The 20873-nt window shown below is 48.1% G+C and overlaps 1 protein-coding gene across 1 annotated transcript in view; it reads right to left on the reverse strand.

Annotated features, from left to right (window-relative positions):
- Positions 1-2550: 2550 nt before the first annotated feature.
- KIF9 (kinesin family member 9) overlaps positions 2551-20873 on the reverse strand; it is a 46864-nt gene continuing 28541 nt past the window's right edge. The window contains 6 exon segments of the mRNA XM_065398489.1: positions 2551-2658; positions 3658-3762; positions 11405-11520; positions 13230-13409; positions 18467-18675; positions 20353-20550. Of these exon segments, the coding sequence (XP_065254561.1) occupies positions 2551-2658; positions 3658-3762; positions 11405-11520; positions 13230-13409; positions 18467-18675; positions 20353-20550 (916 nt within the window).

A 20873-nucleotide genomic window follows, 5' to 3' on the forward strand; every position in this document is an offset into this window, starting at 1 on the left:
CACTGTCTGCTTTGGCACTTCCAGGCTGCTGGCTGTCAGCCTTCCTCCTGAGAGCCTGGAGAACCTCCAGGAAAGATCGTGCCAAGGTCTCTGGGAAAGGGGTGGTTCTGCATTGAGGGGGATGCTGCTTTAAATCAATACTGTGACACACCACCAGGCAAATAGAATCGCTTCTCAGCTGGTGGGGTGTGAGTGTGTGCAAAACAGACTGTGGGCTCGACTGTCTCTTGGTCCATGGGCCCATGCAGGGGTGATAGGGAGAGTAAGATCCCTTTGTGCCCCTGCACAGGCTACCCAGACCTTGTATAGAGGAATAAGGGGGTGAACCAACCCCACCCAATGAGTAGATGGGTGGGGAAGGGCTCCCACCCGCCCAGGGCCAGCCAGCATCGCAGGGGTAGTAATTTACTGTTGGTTTGGATTAGCAGCAAGTTGGTATGCCCTGGAACAAAGGGGAGTCATAGAGGAATCATGCCTTTGCTTCAGGAGAACAGAGGGCATGTGGCAAGGCCACCAAGAAAGCCTATACACGTACCACCCGGACATGCCTTGCCTCAGAAGATCTCGCCCACTTTGGGATGGTGACATAAGGCTCTTAGGGATCTAGGGTGTGGGTCCTTCTCCTTAGCGTTGAGCTAAAGCCAAATCCTACTTACCTTCCATAGAGGGGGAGCCACCCTGTATGACAAAGGGGAACAGGTTTTGGTCCCTAATCTGGTCCCTGGAAAACCAGAGAGGCAGCTAAAGCTACGAACAGGCAGGGTTACAAAGCAGAGAGATTGAGCAGGTAATTAGAGGGCTGAACAAAACCCTGAGCAGATTTATTCAGGGAGAAGACTACACACTAGTAAAGACCTGACTCATCTCCACTTGTACAGCCAGGCAAGAGACGCAGTTACAACGTGGTTGCAATTTGGCCTGTAGACAGGACCTCAGATGTTCCTTAACCAGGCTAAAGCCTTGGACACGTTCCATAGGCAATGTTTGGGGACAGGCAGGGGCAAACCTCACCCTTCCATTGGGGCATGTGACAGAGCGCCTCCGCAGGTTTTACAAGGACCCTGTTATTTAATGTTGTGAAGGCCAAGACTATAACAGGGTTCAAAAAAGAACTAGATAAGTTCATGGAGGATAGGTCCATCGATGGCTATTCGCCAGGATGGGCAGGGATGGTGTCCCTAGCCTCTGTTTGCCAGAAGCTGGGAATGGGCGACAGGATGGATCACTTGATGATTCCCTGTTCTGTTCATTCCCTCTGGGGCACCTGGCATTGGTCACTGTCGGCAGACAGGATACTGGGCTGGATGGACCTTTGGTCTGACCCAGTATGGCCGGTCTTATGTATTTAGCACTAAGCGGAGAGCAGGCTCTAGAACCAGCTGTACCAAGAAGCAATTGTGCACAAGGTCAAAAGACTGTTTAAAACCCTGGCCCAACATGATACCTGACTGGCTGCCTAGTACTAGCTGAAGGTGCCCCAGCATCACTAGGTTGTTAGGTTTTGACTCTTTCTTCTCCCTTAATATTGTGCCCTTAAGATCAAGAGGAAGGGGGTCCTCATAGGACCACCTGTGGCTGCCTTCTTCCGTTCTTTCACAAGGATTCCCCATTGGCTGGATCGAGGGTTTTTAGGGTGTGTCTACACTGCATGCTAAGCCCGGGCTTTGACTCAGATTTGAGCTCAAGCCCCGCTTCCCCCCTTCGCACCCCCCACAAATCAGTCTGACTCAGGTCAGCAGGCACTCGGCTCCTAGGACCCTGCTAGCAGAGCCCGAGTCCTGCTGTGACTTGGGTCCCAGCCCTGTCATTATGCAGCGTGGATGCAGCTCAAGCCGCAGACGTGAGTCAGGTGGTCAGCGTAGCGCAGTATGGACGTGTTAGCACGGCTGGGAGATCCGGTCCAGTAACCGTAAACCCAGGCTTGCAATGCAGCGGGCTGCTCACACATGGGCTTGGAAACACCATAAGCCCAGTTCCCACAGACCCGGGCTCAGTGTGCAGCGTAGACAGAGGCTGAGAGCCCCTTTGTGTCACTCTGGCCACTTTACCTGGCATCAAGGGGCTGGAGTGGGGGGTAAGATTCTGACATTTCAGAAGCTCCAAATTCTCTGGGTCCTCCAAAGGAGGCCACCCCACCAGGGGCCTGGCCTGCACACTCCTGGTATTTCTAATGTTAAAACATACGAGAAAGATGACAACCCTTCAGGTCTTTTCACCTGTCGCAAAGAGGCCCAAGCTCTGGTTTCTTTCCTCTGCAGCTCACCTGTAACTTGCACACTCCTGCCCTGCCAAGGCGTTGCATTTTTCAGTCAGGGAAACAAGTTCTCCTAGTTCAATTAACGAACGTGTATTTTATCTTCCTCTCTGCCCGATGACTCCTCTACCTTAGCTAGCACTAACCTTCATTCTAGTGAACCAAAGCAGTTTGTCACTAGCCCAGTTTTATTTTCTGAGAAGTCTCTCGTGGAAATCAATGCTGACAGTTTTCTGAGGTCAATTTGTTCATTTCCTTGTATAGAACACAAGGCAAATGGCTCTGTCCTGTCCCTGCTATATGACATGGAGCGCCGCCGGGGGTTTGTTCTTCACCGTAGCCATGATGAGTCCAGGTTTCTTGTGCATTTGCTGGAGGGCGGCCATGGCTCTAAAGTACTTGTGCTGATAACAGAAAACAAGATCTAGTTATTAAAATGGCGGTGGTTCTTCAGGCCTATAGTTTAGATGCAGAGATGGTTAGGGGATCCGGCACAAAATTACTTTCACCAGCGTCACGCTTATTTGGAAAAGTCGTCCTCATCAGGAACATGGGAACTGCCAGAGCCCTTCCCAGTAACCCAGCTCCAACACAGGCCCATTCCACCTGATTCAGAAGAAGGGGCAAGAAACCCATTAGTGGGCAGTTATGGGATAACCTGTCCCCAGGAACAGTTTTCTCCTAACCCCCCATCAGCTAAGGGTTGGTTTGGGGGTGTTTGGTTTAGAATCCATACTACTGTAAGCCTGGACGTGGCCACTACTGTAACGTGGTGGCCACCACCCAAGCAGCCTGTGGGGCCAGGGGTGCCTCTGCCGTGCTCTGCCCCGTTTCCCCTTCTCCAGGGCTCCTTGAACAAACTCTACACAGCCTCTCAGCCAATCACAGCCCTTCTTGGGGTTTGGTTTCTGTATTAACACAAAGTTGTCAAACGCAACCACAAAAACACATCTTCCACCCCGCCTTAAGCTCCCCGAGGTATTGCCCCTTCCTGCTGCCTGAGCAGATGCAGGGCTTGGCCTGTCTTCTTTGCCTTCTCCCAAAGGAAAAACAAAGCTTTCAGCTAGGTTATATTGCCTGGCCCCAACTCCCTGCATGAGACCCTCTCTCCCTGCAGCTTCACTCTGCAATTCCCTTTCTAGCTGTGCCCTCACCTCATTAGCGGAGGTGACGGGCAGAAATTCAGAGTTCATCCTGTAGCATACGACCACCAAGCGCCAGTGCCCGGGGTGGGAGAGGAAGCGGTGAACGGGGCTGCAAACAGCTCCTTGTGCAGTATAACTGAACAGGGGCCGTTTCAGAGGGTATTGCCGATGCCCCATCCTGCGCACAGGGGGAGTTTACCCCCAACAGAAAATCCTGGCACAGGATTGCACTACCAGCCTGGCACCGACTCACACTACCTTCTGATCAGTCTTCATTTTGGCATTGTAGAAAGAGGTGGAATCTGGACAGGCTGGCAGCACTTCCCCCTGCAGCCGGTCAAACCGCTCCTGCTCATCTTCATCCTGGGAGGAAGAGAAGGCGAGAACCCAACTGTCACAGGGTGACTGGCCCCTTGGAGGGGGATTAGGGCCAGCCCCACCTGTGCAGCAGTTAACTGCATTCCAGCCTGAGGGGGTGGGACTAAGGGGTCAGGTGTTAGCAGGGTGAATGCCTGGGCCCCAGAACTAAAAGGCTCAAGGAAACACAGTCAGAGACCCTGTGATCAGAACCCCAGGGAAGCCCTGAGATAAGGGGAGGGGAAACCTGCTAAGAAGCAGGGCCTCCGGGGAGAATGCCCCGGGAGGCCGTGCTCCGCCTCAGGAGTGGAGAAGGAACGGTGCAGGGCCTGCAAGTAGGGGTGTAGAGCAGGGAAATGCAACATAACCCGAGAGGGGCAGAAGAATCATTGTTTGGACATTTAATTGGATTCTTTAGTTAGACTGCGGTTACCCTGGAATGGGATCGAGCTTTACCTGTGACCTGTCCAGAGGGCTGAATTACCCAGAACAGATAACTGCAGAAACAGATCAGCTGACAAAAGGGGGCGGGGGACAGAGTGGGAAAAGTCCCTGCAATGCTGCGTCCTGACCTGAGGGGGCGCTCTGCTGGTGAATGCGCCCCATAATGCCAACCCTATATGAACAACGAAGGATTAGACAAGAGGCTGCAGAGGTATCTGCGACTGCAAATGAAAGAGTTGATTCTCTTATCAATTAAGGGCAATCTAGGTCCTTCACATGAATGGAAGTTAGTCTCCTGTGATACTGCACTCGGATAGTATGATCTTGGGGGCCATATAAGAGGCTAGAAAGACATGGACCGGAGATGAGAGCTCTTCCCCTTTCAGTGCCTGGGGTATACGAGGAACCCTGGGCAGTTTACAGGCAGCCAGTCAGCACCTTAGACTCTGACAGGAGGTTCCGTCATTTCTCTATTGGCGGGCCACACCAGCAGGTGTAGGCAAGGAGCAACTCTTCTCATAGTTGTGCTCTATCGATAGCTACATCCAGGACAACCTGTTCTCCACTGCAGGCTGGAAGATGACATGGGGCTTCTTGGAGCAGAAAAAGGACTAATCTGCAGCGTCTAAAGTCTAATGCCACATGTGCATGGTGGGCTTTGACTCACTGGAGCTGGTGGACAGACACCCACCGATGCGTTTATCTGAACAGCCCTCTCCTTTAATGCCCACCTTCTAAAGTCTCCTTGTCCAGCACTTGTCCAGCACGCCAGCATGGAGGGCATGAGGACACTGAAGAGAAATGTGCGTTCGAAGGATACCCAGATCTGACAGTGATTGGGAGTGCGTTGGGGTCAGGTCTCAAGTGAGCACCCTCAGGAATATATTTTGTCTTTTCATGAATGGCTTGGAGAACGTGGAAGTCAAGTTCATGAACAATATAAAAATGGGAGGGTCAGAAATTAGAGGATTAGGCCAAAAGAAACCTGATGAGGTTCAACAAGCACAAGTGCAGAGTCCTGCACTTAGGACCGAAGAATCCCATTCACTGTTACAGACTAGGGACCGAGGGGCTAGACAGCAGTTCTGCAGAAAAGGACCTAGGGGTTACAGTGGACGAGAAGCTGGATATAAGTCAACAATAGCCCTTGTTGCCAAGAAGGCTAACGGCATTTTGGGCTGTATAAGTAGGGGCATTGCCAGCAGATCGAGGGACGTGATCGTTCCCCTCTATTCGACATTGGTGAGGCCTCATCTGGAGTACTGTGTCCAGTTTTGGGCCCCACACTACAAGAAGGATTTGGAAAAATTGGAAAGAGTCCAGCGGAGGGCAACAAAAATGATTAGGGAGCTGGAACACATGAGTTATGAGGAGAGGCTGAGGGAACTGGGATTGTTTAGTCTGCAGAAGAGAAGAATGAGGGGGGATTTGATAGCTGCTTTCAACTACCTGAAAGGGGGTTCCAAAGAGGATGGATCTAGACTGTTCTCAGTGGTACCAGATGGCAGAACAAGGAGTAATGGTCTCAAGTTGCAGTGGGGGAGGTTTAGGTTGGATATTAGGAAAAACGTTTTCACTAGGAGGGTGGTGAAGCACTGGAATGGGTTACCTAGGGAGGTGGTGGAATCTCCTTCCTTAGAGGTTTTTAAGGTCAGGCTTGACAAAGCCCTGGCTGGGATGATTTAGTTGGGATTAGGTCCTGCTTTGAGCAGGGGGTTGGACTAGATGACCTCCTGAGGTCCCTTCCAACCCTGATATTCTATGATTCTATTAAATTGGGTGGAGAATGGTCTTAAATCTACAGTATGAATGCCAGAGGGTGACTGGCCCTTTAAAAGGGAGTGGGGGAGGCCAGTGCACCTGTGACTGATTACCAGCTGCCCAACTGGGCTAAAGGGAAAGCACCTCAGCCTTATCAAGAGGGACACAGCAGCAGGGGTGAGGGGCTGCCTGCTGAAACCTCCAGGCACAAGGGTAAGGCGAGTGTTTGGGCCTGGTAAGAAGCACCTGGAATCCTGGGCTAGAGAAGAAGCTCGTATCCAGGGCTGGAGCCCTGAAAAGGAACCAGCTGGGAAAAGGTGGCAGGACCTATAATATTAAAAGACTGTGTTTGAATCCTGGGCTAGGGAAGAAGCTGGTCTCCAGGGAGCGAGCCCTGAGAATGGGTGAATGGGGAGAATTGTAAGGAGGAGAGGCTGCTGTTGTCCGTGGATGCTGGGTTTTAAAACAAGGTAAATCCTCTTGTTTGGGGGAGGGATAAGGTGACACTGTACCAATAAAGAAACTTGGGTTGGGCATAAATGCAGATAATCCTGGTGTAATCCAAATCTGGAAACCCTAATTTGTGGGGGAAACACAGGCACGCAGAGTGCTGCAGAAGCATGCTTGCCCAGAAGGGGGTGCTCCAGGGCATTGGAGCAATGGCATGGAATCATTAAATTAAGATTCAATACAGACAAATGCAAAATGTTTCAAAGTAGGACGAAATGATCAAATACACCACTCTAAACCAAAGGGCACAGGCCTGGGTGGTGCTCCCATAGAGACAGAGCTGAGGCTTGCTGAATAGAAAAGAATTAATGCAATGCAAAGCAACTGCTGCACTGGGTTGTATTAACAGGGGCATCCGTGTGATGTAAACCTGTAGTATCAAAAGTCAGAGGGAGCTACGAGACACATTTTACGCACCTTTTGGGCCCGACTCATAAGGAGGACAAGTAGTCCAGGGTCGGAAACCACTCAGGAAGCCTGTGTGGGGAAAGGTTTTGATTCAAAGTTGGGAGCCCAGAGCTAGAAAACACACTTTAAGGAGGTGTTTGGTGGACTGGACTTTCCGAGATGGTAAACAGCACAGGAGAAGCCAGGATGTCTGAACTGCCGACTCTAGGCTGCATGACCTTAGCTGGTTTTCTCCTTTAAGAGGTGTTGGAAGAGAAGCCCAAAGACTGTCTTCCGGGTGAACCAAGACTAGGGGAGATGAGATGGTCCAACTTCTGACTAGTAGGGCCGCCCGGGGGGGGGCAAGTGGGGCAATTTGCCCCAGGCCCCGCAGGGGCCCCCACGAGAATGTCGGAGGCTCCTCCCTGCCTCCGCCTTCCCCCATCCCCTGGTGCCTGAGCGCGGCGCGTCCAGGAGCGGCCCTGGACAGCGCTGCAGCGGCATGGCTCGGGCGGGGCCTGAGCTCCTCCCGCTCAGAGCCGCGTGGTAAGGGGGCGGGGCTGCGAGCTGCGTCCGAGCAGCGGGAGCTCAGGTCCCGCTGGAGCCACACCGCTGCAGCGCTGTCCAGGGCTGCTCCTGGACGTGGCGCGCTGAGGCTCTGGGAGAGGGGGAGGCGGGGGTAAGCGGCATGGTAAGGGGCCGGGGGGGTTGGATAAGGGGCAGGGAGTCCCGGGGACAGTGAGTGGGCAGAGGTTCTTGGGGGTGGGGGGGCGCGGTCAGGGGATGGGGGGTTGGATTGTGGGCGTTCCGGGGGTCTGTCAGGACTTGGCGGGGGGGTGGATAGGGGTCGGGGCAGTCAGGGGACAGGGAGCGGGGGGGGGGTTGTGGGGGGTGGGGTCCCAGGGTGGTGATTGGGGGGGTTTTGGGGGGGCAGTCAGGGGACAAGGAGCAGGATGGGTCAGGGATTCTGAGGGGGGCAGGAAGTGGGTGGGGGTTGGATAGGGGGCAGGGCCAGGCTGTTTGGGGAGGCACAGCCTTCCCTACCCTAAAGCTCATTCAGCAGTTTGAGGCTTGCAGACAGCTATTTAACACAAAGGGCCAAGCTGTTCTCTTTTCCTTTAGGGCTACCATCCCTTTCACTTCTCAAATGCCAAATTATAGTCTACATTTAATTTCAGTGCCATAGGGAGATTCATGTCAGGGGAGGGGAGCTTCATTTAAAATTAGCCACTTTAGATTAACAGTGATAGAGCCAAGCGAGCCATAGGGGAGGGATCACATGAGAAGAGCAATATCGTACACCACCTACATCCTTCCCAACCCTACCAAGGGAGACCCCCCCCCCCCCGCTGCATTCCCAGAGGCTCCAGAGGGGTTAATTCAGTGGTTCTCAAACTTTTGTACTGGTGACCCCTTTCACATAGCAAACCTCTGAATGCGACACCCCCCCCCTTATAAATTAAAAACACTTTTTAAAATGTTTAACGCTATTATAAATGCTGGAGGCAAAGCAGGGTTTGAGGTGGAGGCTGACAGCTCACGACCCCCAGTAATAACCTCGTGACCCCCTGAGGGGTCCCGCCCCCTAGTTTGAGACCCCCTGGGTTAATTTAATTTTAGCACCCTGTGTCCATTTACATGCATGTGCTATTTTGAGCATTTCAGTTTTCACAACATAGGCTCATCCCAGATTCTGGAACAAGCTCAAATGCTCAGTTCGTGGAGTATGTACATAAGCTATACTAAAGACAAACCCACAGTAACTGTCTCCAGTTTCTGAGGGACCCCATGGAGCCAGTCTCTAGGAAACAGATAAATTCATGGAGGTTAAAAATGGAGATATCCTATCTCCTAGAACTGGAAGGGACCTTGAAAGGTCAGCAAGTCCAGCCCCCTGCCTTCACTAGCAGGACCAAGTACTGATTTTTGCCCCAGATCCCTAAGTGGCCCCCTCAAGGATTGAACTCACAACCCTGGGTTTAGCAGGCCAATGCTCAAACCACTGAGCTATCCCTCCCCCCCATTAAGTCCATTAGGAATGGTGTCCCTAGCCTCTGTTTGTCAGAGGGTGGAGATGGATGGCAGGAGAGAGATCACTGATCATTACCTGCTGGGTTCATTCCCTCTGGGGCACCTGGCATTGGCCACTGTCGGTAGACAGGATACTGGGCTAGATGGACCTTTGGTCTGACCCAGTATGGCCGTACTTATGTTCTAACCTAAATGAACTCAAAGTTATGTAGACAGATGTGAGTCAAGGAAGCCAGCAGAGAATCAGAAACCTGGACAAATCTCTGACTGGATGGGCTCAGGCGTTTGGTCACAAGCTGAGGTGGTTCAAAAGTTTTGGATTTTTTTTTAAGCAGAATTTTTATTGTTTCTTTAAACAATCAAACACAGCAAGCAGCAAATATTTGGCCACACACTTCTGAAACCCCAAACCATGTTCAGGTTTTGGCAGACTAATTTCAGCTTTTCAATTAAAAAAAAAACCACAACAAATTTTGAAGGAAAGCAGACATTGTCCGTGATTTTTTTCTGCTTTCTAAAAACCCCTAGTTTTCGATCCAAAAAAAAGTTGAGACGGAAAATATTTGGCCAACCCTTTTAATGAGCTTTAGTGCCTTTTAGCACTAGCTGATGCTGAGAACCAGTGATACCTTGTAAAGGTGACTTGAAAAGAAGTTTCCTCAAAACTGGGTTTGTGCCGAGATACGGAAGGTTTTTAAATGTTTATTTTTCCCAGAGCCGCCCGGGGGGGGGGGAGGGGGGGAGGGGCGCAAGTGGGGCAATTTGCCCCAGGCCCCACAGGGGCCCCCACAAGAATATAGTATTCTATAGTATTGCAACTTTTTTTTATGGAAGGGGCCCCTGAAATTGCTTTGCCCCAGGCCCCCTGAATCCTCTGGGTGGCCCTGCTGAATTGTTCTAGAACTGGACAGGGTTATGTTACTTCTAATAGAAGTTACTTTTGATGTGTCTTGCTATGTGAACAGTGAAATCTAGTCCCATTGGCATCATGGGAGTTTTGCCATTGACTTCAATAGGCGCATTCACGCTGAGTGTTTATCCCCTTTGGGCTGGTCTGGACACCTTTTTTTAAATCTACCATGATCCTTGTATAAATATTTGTCTGTAGTTCAACGATAACTTTAACAAACCTGTTTCATTTGCCCTCACTTTATACCTGCTCTTTATACTCTGGAGGTGGAGTAATTCAATAGGGAGGGAAGGCACCTACCATGATTGCCCTTGAAAAACACTCTAATGTGTCTTTCTAGAGCAGTTTGGGAGGTAACGCTTAACTCTGAGCTTTATATTCCAAATAAGGGTACATTTGGTGGCAAAATAATTCCTTTTCAATTTTTCTTCTAAAAAAGTAAACCTGCCAGATCCCCTTGCTATGGTCAGGATCTGCAGAATTAAGCAGGGATAATGCAAATATGTAATACAAAGTAACCCCACCCTTCTCAATACTATTTGGGTCTCAGCTGTCATGGTATACCCCAGAGGTAGCTGCATTTCAGTGATACTGTATGGATATAGAATGAGAAGTGTTTTGAGCTTCTCTGGGATTGGTGGCCCCAGGTCAATGTCAAACAGCATTATAGCTTTGAATCCCACATTTTAAAAAAAGAAGAAGCCTGGAGAGCGCGTTCAGAGGAGAGCAACACTAATGAGGAAAGGGTTGGAGAATGAGAACAATTAGGAGAACTGCCCATGCTCAGGCAGGAGAAAGTTCAGGGATTGCATCTCTCTACAGCGGTCTGGCTAAGTGGCAGTGGCCAACAGGTGGAGACATGACAATTCAAGAACTAGGGGTCACCCAATGAAATTAATAGGCAACAGGTTTAAAACACACAAAAGGGAATATTTCTTCACACAACACACCGTCAACCTACGGAACTCCTTGCCAGAGGATGTTGTGAAGGCCAAGACACTAACAGGGTTCAAAGAAGAACTAGATAAATTCATGGAGGATAGGTCCATCAATGGCTATTAGCCAGGATGGGCAGGGATGGTGTCCTGAGCGTCTGTTCGCCAGAAGCTGGGAATGGGCGACAGGGGATGGATCACTTGATGGTTACCTGTTCTGTTCATTCCCTCTGGGGCACCTGGCATTGGCCACTGTCGGAATACAGGATACTGGGCTAGATGGACCTTTGGTCTGACCCAGTATGGCCAGTCTTATGTTTTTAAATTAGTTGATGATAGAGACTAGAAACAATGCCTCAGTTACTCCCTGTGCCTTCTTGACCACCCGCCTGGTTGTTGACATCAAGCGGATGGTCATGCACTTGGATCAATAGATGTTTTGTTCGTGTGATCGTGAACAAAAGAAAACAATACCACAAAAACAAGACACGTACCAGTAGCTGCCGTCTGCTTCCCCTGGCTGGCGTCCCAGTGCTACACCTCACTGACCCCAAAAAGTGCCAGAGCTGCAAACCTCCCTCCTCCCCCTAGCACTGGTAGTGCCTGTGACGACAGTATGACACACCGCTGTCAAGCAGGGAGGGCAGCAGGACTCCCCAGCACAACTCACCAGACACAGGACTCTGTTCATGGGAATCATTCCAGGTCTGATGTTGCCTCCAGGCTTTATCGCTTCCTGCACATCCTCAGGGATAAGGAAGGACTCATTGTACCAGATTTCAAATTCTGTAAGACAAAGGGGGGAGGGGGACAATAACCAGGGCTGTGGTAACAAAGGGGGCCAGGTTTGTATTTTTCCTGGCATGCTGCACAATGACTAGACATGCACCTCCACAGCAGTCTAAATCTGTACCACAGTTAGTGACCTGAGTGGCGCAATCAGTTGAAATATGCTGTTTAGGGACTGGTCATACTCCTCCACCCTTAAATAGGAAGCAGGCACTAAACAGTCTCTGCCCCCTGCGACAGCCATAGGGAACGTGCGGATTAGAACAATCTGAGTGGCCTCTAGAGGTCGCTCTTCCTACACTGCTAGAGATGAAAACAGTTTTCAATCTGACATTTGGAAACTTGGAAGAAGCAATTTTAAGCAGTCAGCACATTTTTGGTCGGACTTCGCCTCCAGTGCTAAATGAGCATCATAGCCCCTTGCCATCCCATAATAGCAACTGAGAATGCACAAGAGGCAGAGCAGTGCTGCTGGAACCTGTGTTCTTATTACTAATAATATGCATTTCCCAGGCACACGTCTCTAAAGCCTCGTTCCTCTGGCATGCTCTGCCTTAGGGACTAATCCGAGGGAACTAAGCCTTGAGAAGCACTGTAATCCCCCAGGAATGTCCTGTGTTCGTTTTATGTCCTGGAAAGTATGGAAGAATGAAGAAAGCCAAATACAGAGCCCTGCTTTTCCTAGGCACTGCTGACATGACTATAACACCACTGACTTTATACCCTGGTCCAAATGAGTCACCTCCACATTCCATGAAAACACCAAGTGCGTTCATACGAATCGTCACACCGTTGTTTGCACATTCAAATTAACACAGACATCGGCAGCTCCAAATATGGGCCAAATCCTGATCCCACTTAAGCCAATGGTTAGGAATTGGCTCTATGTGTACTTACCTGAATAACACAAGGCATTTGTTTCAGTGTGGGCTGCTCCTGAGAGATGCAAACTTGTGCCCTGGCATGTTTGTAGAAAACAGAGCATTGCACAGCTTCCAAATGCTGAGGACTTTGATATTGATACATCTAATGTCATCAAACATACTGGGTCAAATCCAGGCCCCAAGCATAGACCCAGGCCCAAACTGGGTGCTGCATATCTGTCCAAGTTAACTTGTACCAGAAACAAGTGTCATCCGAGTGAGGAGGGTACCAGTGAGGAGGTGCATGCTAAAATGTATGGACCAATGCCCCAGACACAAGGCCCCATCCTGTAACACTGGGACTTGAGGCGCACTGAACTCTTACGGGCTTCGGAAAGGTGCAAAAATTGCAGCGCCTGGTTCAAGCCTTGGCCCAGTGCTGTGCTAGCACCACAAGTCGCTGTGCCAAACAAAACAATGGGTGAAATCCTGGCCCCACTGAATTCATTGATTACTAGTTGCATCTCGACATCTGATCCAGAAGTAACTGTGTTAACATGGGAGGAACAGAATCGGTAGGAGCTAAGTGTCTCATTAGAAATTGGGTAACATTTATAGAATATGAGCTGCAATGATGATTAACGAAATCACATTACAGGGTCACTGGGACTCAAGGGTCCCTGAATTTTAGAGGCTTCCAATTCTGCAGGGACAAATGATGTCATTTAAATATATGCCCACCTGTTCTGTGAGCACAATGCAGGGCTTACAGATCTGAGTGCGATCGAATGCACTAGCGAAAGTGCATGCCATTTCCAAACCTCTGGCCAGCAACATGAGTACCTGAGATTAGTCTGTTGCGGCACTGATCCACCAGATGCTGACAGTATTGGACTTCTGCTTTCAGGTCCCGCAGTTCATCAAAATCACACCTGTACTGTTTCTTCAGATCCTTAAGTTTCATGACCAGTAAAAATTCCTCCTCGTCAATTATGATCTGTCCTTCCTCATTCACATACTCGCCTGCAAGGTGAGAAGGACGTGACAGGTTCTCATGAGTGGAAGGAGAGTGCCAAAGAACAGGGATCATACATGGAGGTTGACCACACAACTGACATTTCCTTAGATACACTGTTCTACTCCCAATGGCATGGGGATGGAGTGGTTACTGAACTAGCTGAGATCTCAGTTCCTCTTCCAACCCTAATCTTCTATGATTCTATGATACCTCCCTAATCCAAGAGGTACATGACTAAGAGTGGGCCGATTGGGTTGCCCTGCTAACTCTTGCAAGACAGACTGTGTGAAGGTATCACTTAGGGATTGCACACATTGTTCCTATTGCAAAACTCTCACTGGTGTCACTGAGAGCAGGACTGGCCTATTAAGGCAAGACATTGGAGATAAACTGGTCACTCCCCAGATACCGTTAGCATCCAGCTACCTCCCACATTAAAAACCTCTCCTTGCTCATAGTTCCATAGAATCCTAGAAATGTCAGGTTGGAAGGGACCTCGAGAGGTCATCAAGTCCAGTCCCCTGAGCTGAGGCACGACCAAATAAATCTAGATCATCTGTGACAGGCCTTTGTCCAACCAGTTCTTAAAAACCACCAATGATGGTGATTCCACAACCTCCCTTGGAAGCCTACTTCAGAATTTAACTATCTTTATTGTTAGAAATTTTTTCCTAATATCTAACCTAAATCTCCCTTGCTGCAGATTAAACCCATTGCTTCTTGTCCTACCTTCAGTGGCCATGGAGAACAATTGATCACCACCCTCTTTATAACAGCCCTTAACATATTTGAAGACAGTTATCAGGTCCCCCCTCAAACTAAACATGCCCAGTTTTTTTAACCTTTCCTCATAGGTTGGATTTTTTTAAACCTTTTATCATTTTTTTTTTGCTCTCCTCTGGACTCTTTCCAATTTGTCCACATCTTTCCTAAAGTGTGGCACCCACAACTGGACACAGCAGTACAGCTGAGGCCTCACAAATGATGAGTAGAGCAGGACAATCACCTCCCGTGTCTTACATACGACACTCCTGGTAATACACCCAAGAATAATATTAGCCTTTTTCACAACTGCATCACATTGTTGATTCATGTTCAATTTGTGATCCACTATAACCCCCAGATCCTTTTCTGCAGTACTTCTGCCTAACCAGTTATTCCCCATTTTGGCTGCCCATTTGATTTTTTTCTTCCTAAGTGTAATACAATTATCTTTACTGAATTTCATCTTGTTGATTTCAGATTAATTCTCTGATTTGTCAAGGCAGTTTTGAATTCTAATCCTGTCTTCCGAAGTGCTTGCAACCCCTCCCAGTTTAGTGTCATCTGCAAATTTTTATAAGTATACTTTCCACTCCATTATCAAAGTAATTCATGAAAATATTGAATAGTACCAGACCCAGGACTGACCACTGCGGGACCCCACTAGATATGCCCTCCCAGTTTGACAGCAAACCATTGATAACTACTCTTTGCGTAGGGTCTTTCAACCAGTTGTGCACCCACCTTTTAGTAATTTCATCTAGACCACATTTCCCTAATTTGCTTTTGAGAATGTCATGTGGGACTCTACAAAAACAACAAGGAGTCTGGTGGCACCTTAAAGACTAACAGATTTATTTGGGCATAAGCTTTCGTGGGTAAAAACCTCACTTCTTCAGATGCATCTGAAGAAGTGAGGTTTTTACCCACGAAAGCTTATGCCCAAATAAATCTGTTAGTCTTTAAGGTGCCACCAGACTCCTTGTTGTTTTTGTAGATACAGACTAACACGGCTACCCTCTGATACTTGACACCATGTGGGACTCTGTCAAAAGTCTTACTAAAATCAAAATACACATCGTGTCTATTGCTTTGCCCCAAACCACTAGGCCAGTAACCCTGTCAAAGAAGGAAATTAGGTTGGCTTGGCATGATTTGTTCTTGACAAATCCATGCTGGCTATTCCTTATAACTCTATCATCCTCTAGGTGCTTACAAACTGATTGTTTAATTTATTCCAGTATCTTTCCAGGTATCAAAGTTAGGCTGACTGGTCCATAATTGTCTGGGTCCAATTTGTTCCCCTTTTTAAAGATAGATACAGTAAAAGCTTTGTTATCTGGCATGTTGGGGAAATGGGGGGTGCCGGTTAATCAAAAATTTTGGTTATACTTACCAATGGAACCAGTTTTCAAAGAATTCGAATACAATAACATGAATAAAGTACAAAATAGTATACAGGTACACTGTACTGCACTGCAGAGTGGTTGATTTCTTGAAGCACTTAGGTGTATACAGGTAAAGTTTTCTATACAGCAGGTTATTTTATGATGCTACATATCACTATGGGCAGCGCATGGCCTACACCCAGATGACTAAAAATACACTTAACACTAAAACTAGACTGAACATACTTTAATCTTTCTTTGATGATTCAGATGGCACTTCAGGATCTTGCAATGCCTGAGGGTCATCATTATCAACAGCAATTATTGTAGATGTAGACGGTATAGGAGATAGGGTCATTACAGATTCAGCCCAATGACACCCTGGAAGCTGCTTTTTTGAATAAATCCTTGATATCAGCTTGCTTGCTTGTCTTCTTCCTCTTTTGCATAAAAGTAGAGTGCAGAATGTGCAACTGCATAACCTCCTGGGCAGTATACTAGTCCCAGTTACTAGACTGAAGATTTGTATTGGGACATATCAGAAATGCTGGTTAATAGAGCTTGACAAAGTGCCGGATAACACAGCTTTTACTGTACTATGTTTGCCCTTCTCCAGTCCTCTGGGACCTCACCTGTCCTCCAGGGGTTCCCAAAGATAATCACTGACGGTTCCGAGACTGCTTCAGCTACTTCCTTAAGTACCCTAGGATGAATTTCATCAGGCCCTGCTGACCTGAACACATCTAACTGATCTAAATATTCTTTAACCTTTTCTTTTCCTATTTTGGCTTGCGTTCCTTCCCCCTTGTTTATATTGTGCTGAGTATCTGGTCCCATTAACCTTTTTAGTAAAAACAGAAGCAAAATAGACATTAAACACCTCAAAAATAACAGGAGTACTTGTGGCACCTTAGAGACTAACAAATTTATTAGAGCATAAGCTTTCGTGGGCTACAACCCACTTCTTCCATCCGAAGAAGTGGGTTGTAGCCCACGAAAGCTTATGCTCTAATAAATTTGTTAGTCTCTAAGGTGCCACAAGTACTCCTGTTATTTTTGCGGATACAGACTAACACGGCTGCTACTCTGAAACCTGTCATTAAACACCTCGGGTTTCTTGATGTCATCAGTTATTAGTTTTCCTTCCCTGCTAAGTAGAGGACCTACGCTTTCCTTCATCTTTCTCTTCCTCCTAATGTATTTAAAGAACTTCTTATTTCCTTTTATGTCCCTTGCTAGGTGTAACTCATTTTTAACTTAGCCTTTCTGATTTTCTCCCTACATGCTTGTGCTATTCTTCTGTACTCCTCCTTACCAATTTGTCCATGTTTCCACTTTTTGTGTGATTCTTTTTTGATTGTCAGGTCATTAAAGAGCTCCTGATGGAGCCATATTGGCCTCTTACTATTCTTCCTGCCTTGCCTTTGCATCAGGAGTCTCTAATGTTTGCCTCTGATCATGTTACTTTAGTGATTTCCAGCTTCCAGAATAAACCCACCAGTTTGTAGATATGAAATACAAGAGTAAAGACCCAAGTCACTAAACTAAGGGACTGATCTTAGGAGGTGCTAAACACCCTCCTTTCATTATGACTTCAACAGGAGCAGAGTTTGCTCAGTAGCTAGCCAAGAGAGCTCAGCACTTTGCAGAACTGGACCCTACATGAAGATGCTCCTGGTAAAAAAGTTGCTATAATGATTGGGCAAAAACCAGTGGTGTGATTGCTGGTGGAATCCGGTGTCCAGTTCTGGCGCCCACAATTCAAGGAGGATGTTGATAAATTCAAGGGGTTCAGAGAAGAGCCATGAGCATGATTAAAGGATTAGAAAACATGCCTGATAGTGATGGACTCAAGGAGTTCAATCTAGTTAGCTTAACAAAGAGAAGGTTAAGGGCTGACTTGATTAGTCTGTCAGTAGCTACATGGTAAACAAATACTTAATAATGAGCTCTTCAATCTAGCAGAGAGACGTATAATGATCCAATGCCTGGAAGATGAAGCTAGACAAACTGAGACTGGAAATAAGGTGTATATTTTTAATGACGAGAGTAATTAACTGTTGGAACAATTTACCAAGGGTCATAGTGGATTCTCCATCACTGACCATTTTTAAATCAAAGTTGGATGTTTTTCTAAAAGCTCTGCTCTCGGAATTATTTTGGGGATGTTCTCTGGCCTGTATTATACAGGAGGTCAGACTAAATGATCACCATGGTCTCTTCTGGACTTAGAATCTCTGACTCTATGAACCTGCATGACAGCATGCAGGTGTAGCAGTACGCATACGAGCAAGAAGCTGCAGGATCAGGGCCTGAAAGAATTGACACGTCTTAGAATTTGGTGCTGTTTAGAGTCTTCTTTCCATTTTTTTTGTTTTAGAGGGTTTTATGCTTGAGGTATTCTCACGCAAACGGGGAGTGTGGTGTTTCATATGTCAGGGTCTGAGCCAGACCCATCAAATCAAATAGAATGACGTATGCCCAGAAACAAAGTCACCATTACTCTAGCGTGGTAAGAGAACCCTGCATCGAATGGCTTTTACAGTGAATTGGCCTAATTCTCCATTTCATTACACCAATTTTATGCCAGCATAGCTCCGCTGAAGTCCATGTGGAGAATTAGACCCTATATCTTTGATGTGTTCAGTCTGGCTGAAACTCACTTCGGCTGCAGAAAGCCTGAGTGACTGGGCTCCGTGTGGTTGAAGTGCAAGGGGATGAGGCAGTGGAATTGGCTGCTGAACCCGAGGCCAGGTTGCAGAGGTACAGCATAGACCCCTCTGGCTGCCCCTCCAGCCTGTGGCACAGCAATGGTGTCCTGTAATGTGTTCCAACAGTTACAGCTCAGAGAAATGAAACAAACTCTCCCTGCTCAGATCTGTGTTGTCCGATCCATTCTGTATGCCACTTACCCTGCTCCTCCCTCTCCTTCTTCTGGGCCCCGAGGGCCTGTTTGGTGACGTCCATCTCCTGTTTTATTAGGTTGAGTCTGTGGGTGATCTCGCTCGCTTTCTTCTTCCTGTTGCTGAGGATGGCTTTGTTCTCCTTAAAGATCCGGTTGATCTCACTTCCTCGCTCGTTTTTAAACTCCTCAAATGCCACTAGCTTAGCGGGAGGGGAACTGCGCCAGGGTTCAGAGAAGGAGAAAATACAGGAAGGGTCAGTTGTTCCAGCTTCAGGTTTCCTTATTGCACCTGAGTGGACTGATAATCAGTGTCTGCAAATTACACCTCATGGGGCGTTTTCAGAACCTATCGACACTTGCAGCCTCACGGTGCTCTCACTGTGCTAACCTTCAGGCCTCCTTCTCTCCCAGGATGGCTTGGCCTATACTAGCAATTTATGCTGGTATGACTCCATCACTCTTCCACACCCACCTAACTCCCAGTGGAGACGGCGCTATGTCAGCGGGAGGGCCTCTCCTGTCGAATAGCTCCCACCACTTGCGAAGGTGGCGTACCTGCGCTGACGGGAGAAGCCCTCCCATTGACACACACAGCATCTTCACTGACACGCTGCAGCCGTTCAGCTGCAAAGGTACAGCCTTTTAAGTGTAGACAAACCCGACCACTCCAAGAAGGAAGAGTTACTTACACAGAAGCAAAGTTCCCTAGCAGCTGTCTCAGTTGAATCGTCCCAGAAAGTTGGATCTTATGGATCCAAACTTCTGAGTCTTGTTGCCTCTGAGGCCAGTCTGGGAACCCAGGGGAGGAGAACCAGAAAGTGGTCAGCAAAGATCTAAGATGGTGCTAGTATTTTCTATGGATCTACATCTTAGGTTAACCTCCCACGGTCTCCCCTAGGGAGCCACGCCCTTGGGCTAACCTCCCACGGGAATCCCCTAGGGAGCCAGACTCTTGCGCGAACCTACAAGAGGGGTGAGGAGTGTGAATCCATAGAAATAATGGTTCACCTTCAGAGAACTCTTCTGACACGGGCAAGTCATTCATCTCTTACCTTAAAGGAGCCTACCCTGTATTGATCCCCTAGAAATCGCAACAAAACTAGACAGATGCCTGTCAGATGGCATCCTGCCCGATCTTGGTCAAGCCTTCATATCCCCACCATGAGAATGGTGATAATACAGCCTTACCTCATAAGGGGGATGTGAGGCTTAATTAGTTAATGTGTGTTAAGCGTTTGCGAATGTAAAGCCCCAAAGCAGCACCAGCTCTGTTACTGAGCAATGGTAACATTTTAGTAGTTCAGAACAAAATGTTAGGGCTGCTACCGCTTACTGAAAACCATGTCTAATGGGACTGATTCCTTTGCTGGAAGCAGGGACGTGTTTTCGACAGCAGAGAGCAGAAGCAGGGCGGATGCCGGGTGCAATGGCTGGAATTTACCCAGCAGCTCACTTCGAAGCTAGTGGGAGCTGGACCCAGAGCGGGGAATGCAATGGCAATCCCCAGGTGGCAAGTGACAGGAATGCCAAATCCAAGAGAACCAAAATCAGGAGACACACCACACTGATGTATTACTGCACTGAAATGCACACACGAGCCACTCCCATGTATGTGCATGGTGCCCCATTACAGTACCACTGCAAACAGCAAGGTGTAAGAGCAGGAAACCTAGGCCAAAATACCATGGAGTGAGGACAGCTAACACTACGCGTCCCTTTTGCTAAACGGAAACTACTTCCTCAGCCTTGGCCCTGTCCCCTCTGCCCCCATCACAGACCGAGCCTCCTCAGACCCAGCTCAGCGACTGGGCACTCTGTTTGGCTTTGCACCCTGAATGACCCCACCTGTTTAACTTTGCAAATGGAAAGTGCCTCATTAAGGTGAAAGGTTACCTCGGTCGGTGGGACTCCTCCTTGGGCACTGACTCCGAGCGATGTGTTTCAATACTAGCTGCATCCTGCTCCCGTATTAGTCCCTCCTTCACATCCAAATCCTTTGCGGAAGTTACCAGCTGACTCCTTGATGGGGAAACAGAATCCAGATCTTTCCCCAAAACAGGGCTTCCTAATCCTTCCTTCCTGGTAGTGGGGCTAAGAGGAAAGAAATGGTTAATTTCCAGCATATGACAAAACACTGATACTAAAACTACACTGCAGAAACCAGTTCTGATTCAAGAACTGGAGGTCTGAGCCTGCTCCTCTGAAGTTAACAGTGAAAGTTCTGCCAACTTCAATGGGGCAGGAGCCATTGTCTCTATTGTCACAGCTCCCTGCTTGCAAACCTAGAGGGACCTCCCTGAATATAAAATCTGTAGGAATAGCAGCACACGCAGGATCAACTTCTTGTGAAGGTTCCCGAGAAGTCCATTCGCATGCACAGGTTACACGGACCTGGCTAGGGCACATTAAGAGAC

This window comes from Emys orbicularis, chromosome 2 (assembly GCF_028017835.1).
Source record: "Emys orbicularis isolate rEmyOrb1 chromosome 2, rEmyOrb1.hap1, whole genome shotgun sequence".
Taxonomy (NCBI): Eukaryota; Metazoa; Chordata; order Testudines; family Emydidae; genus Emys; species Emys orbicularis.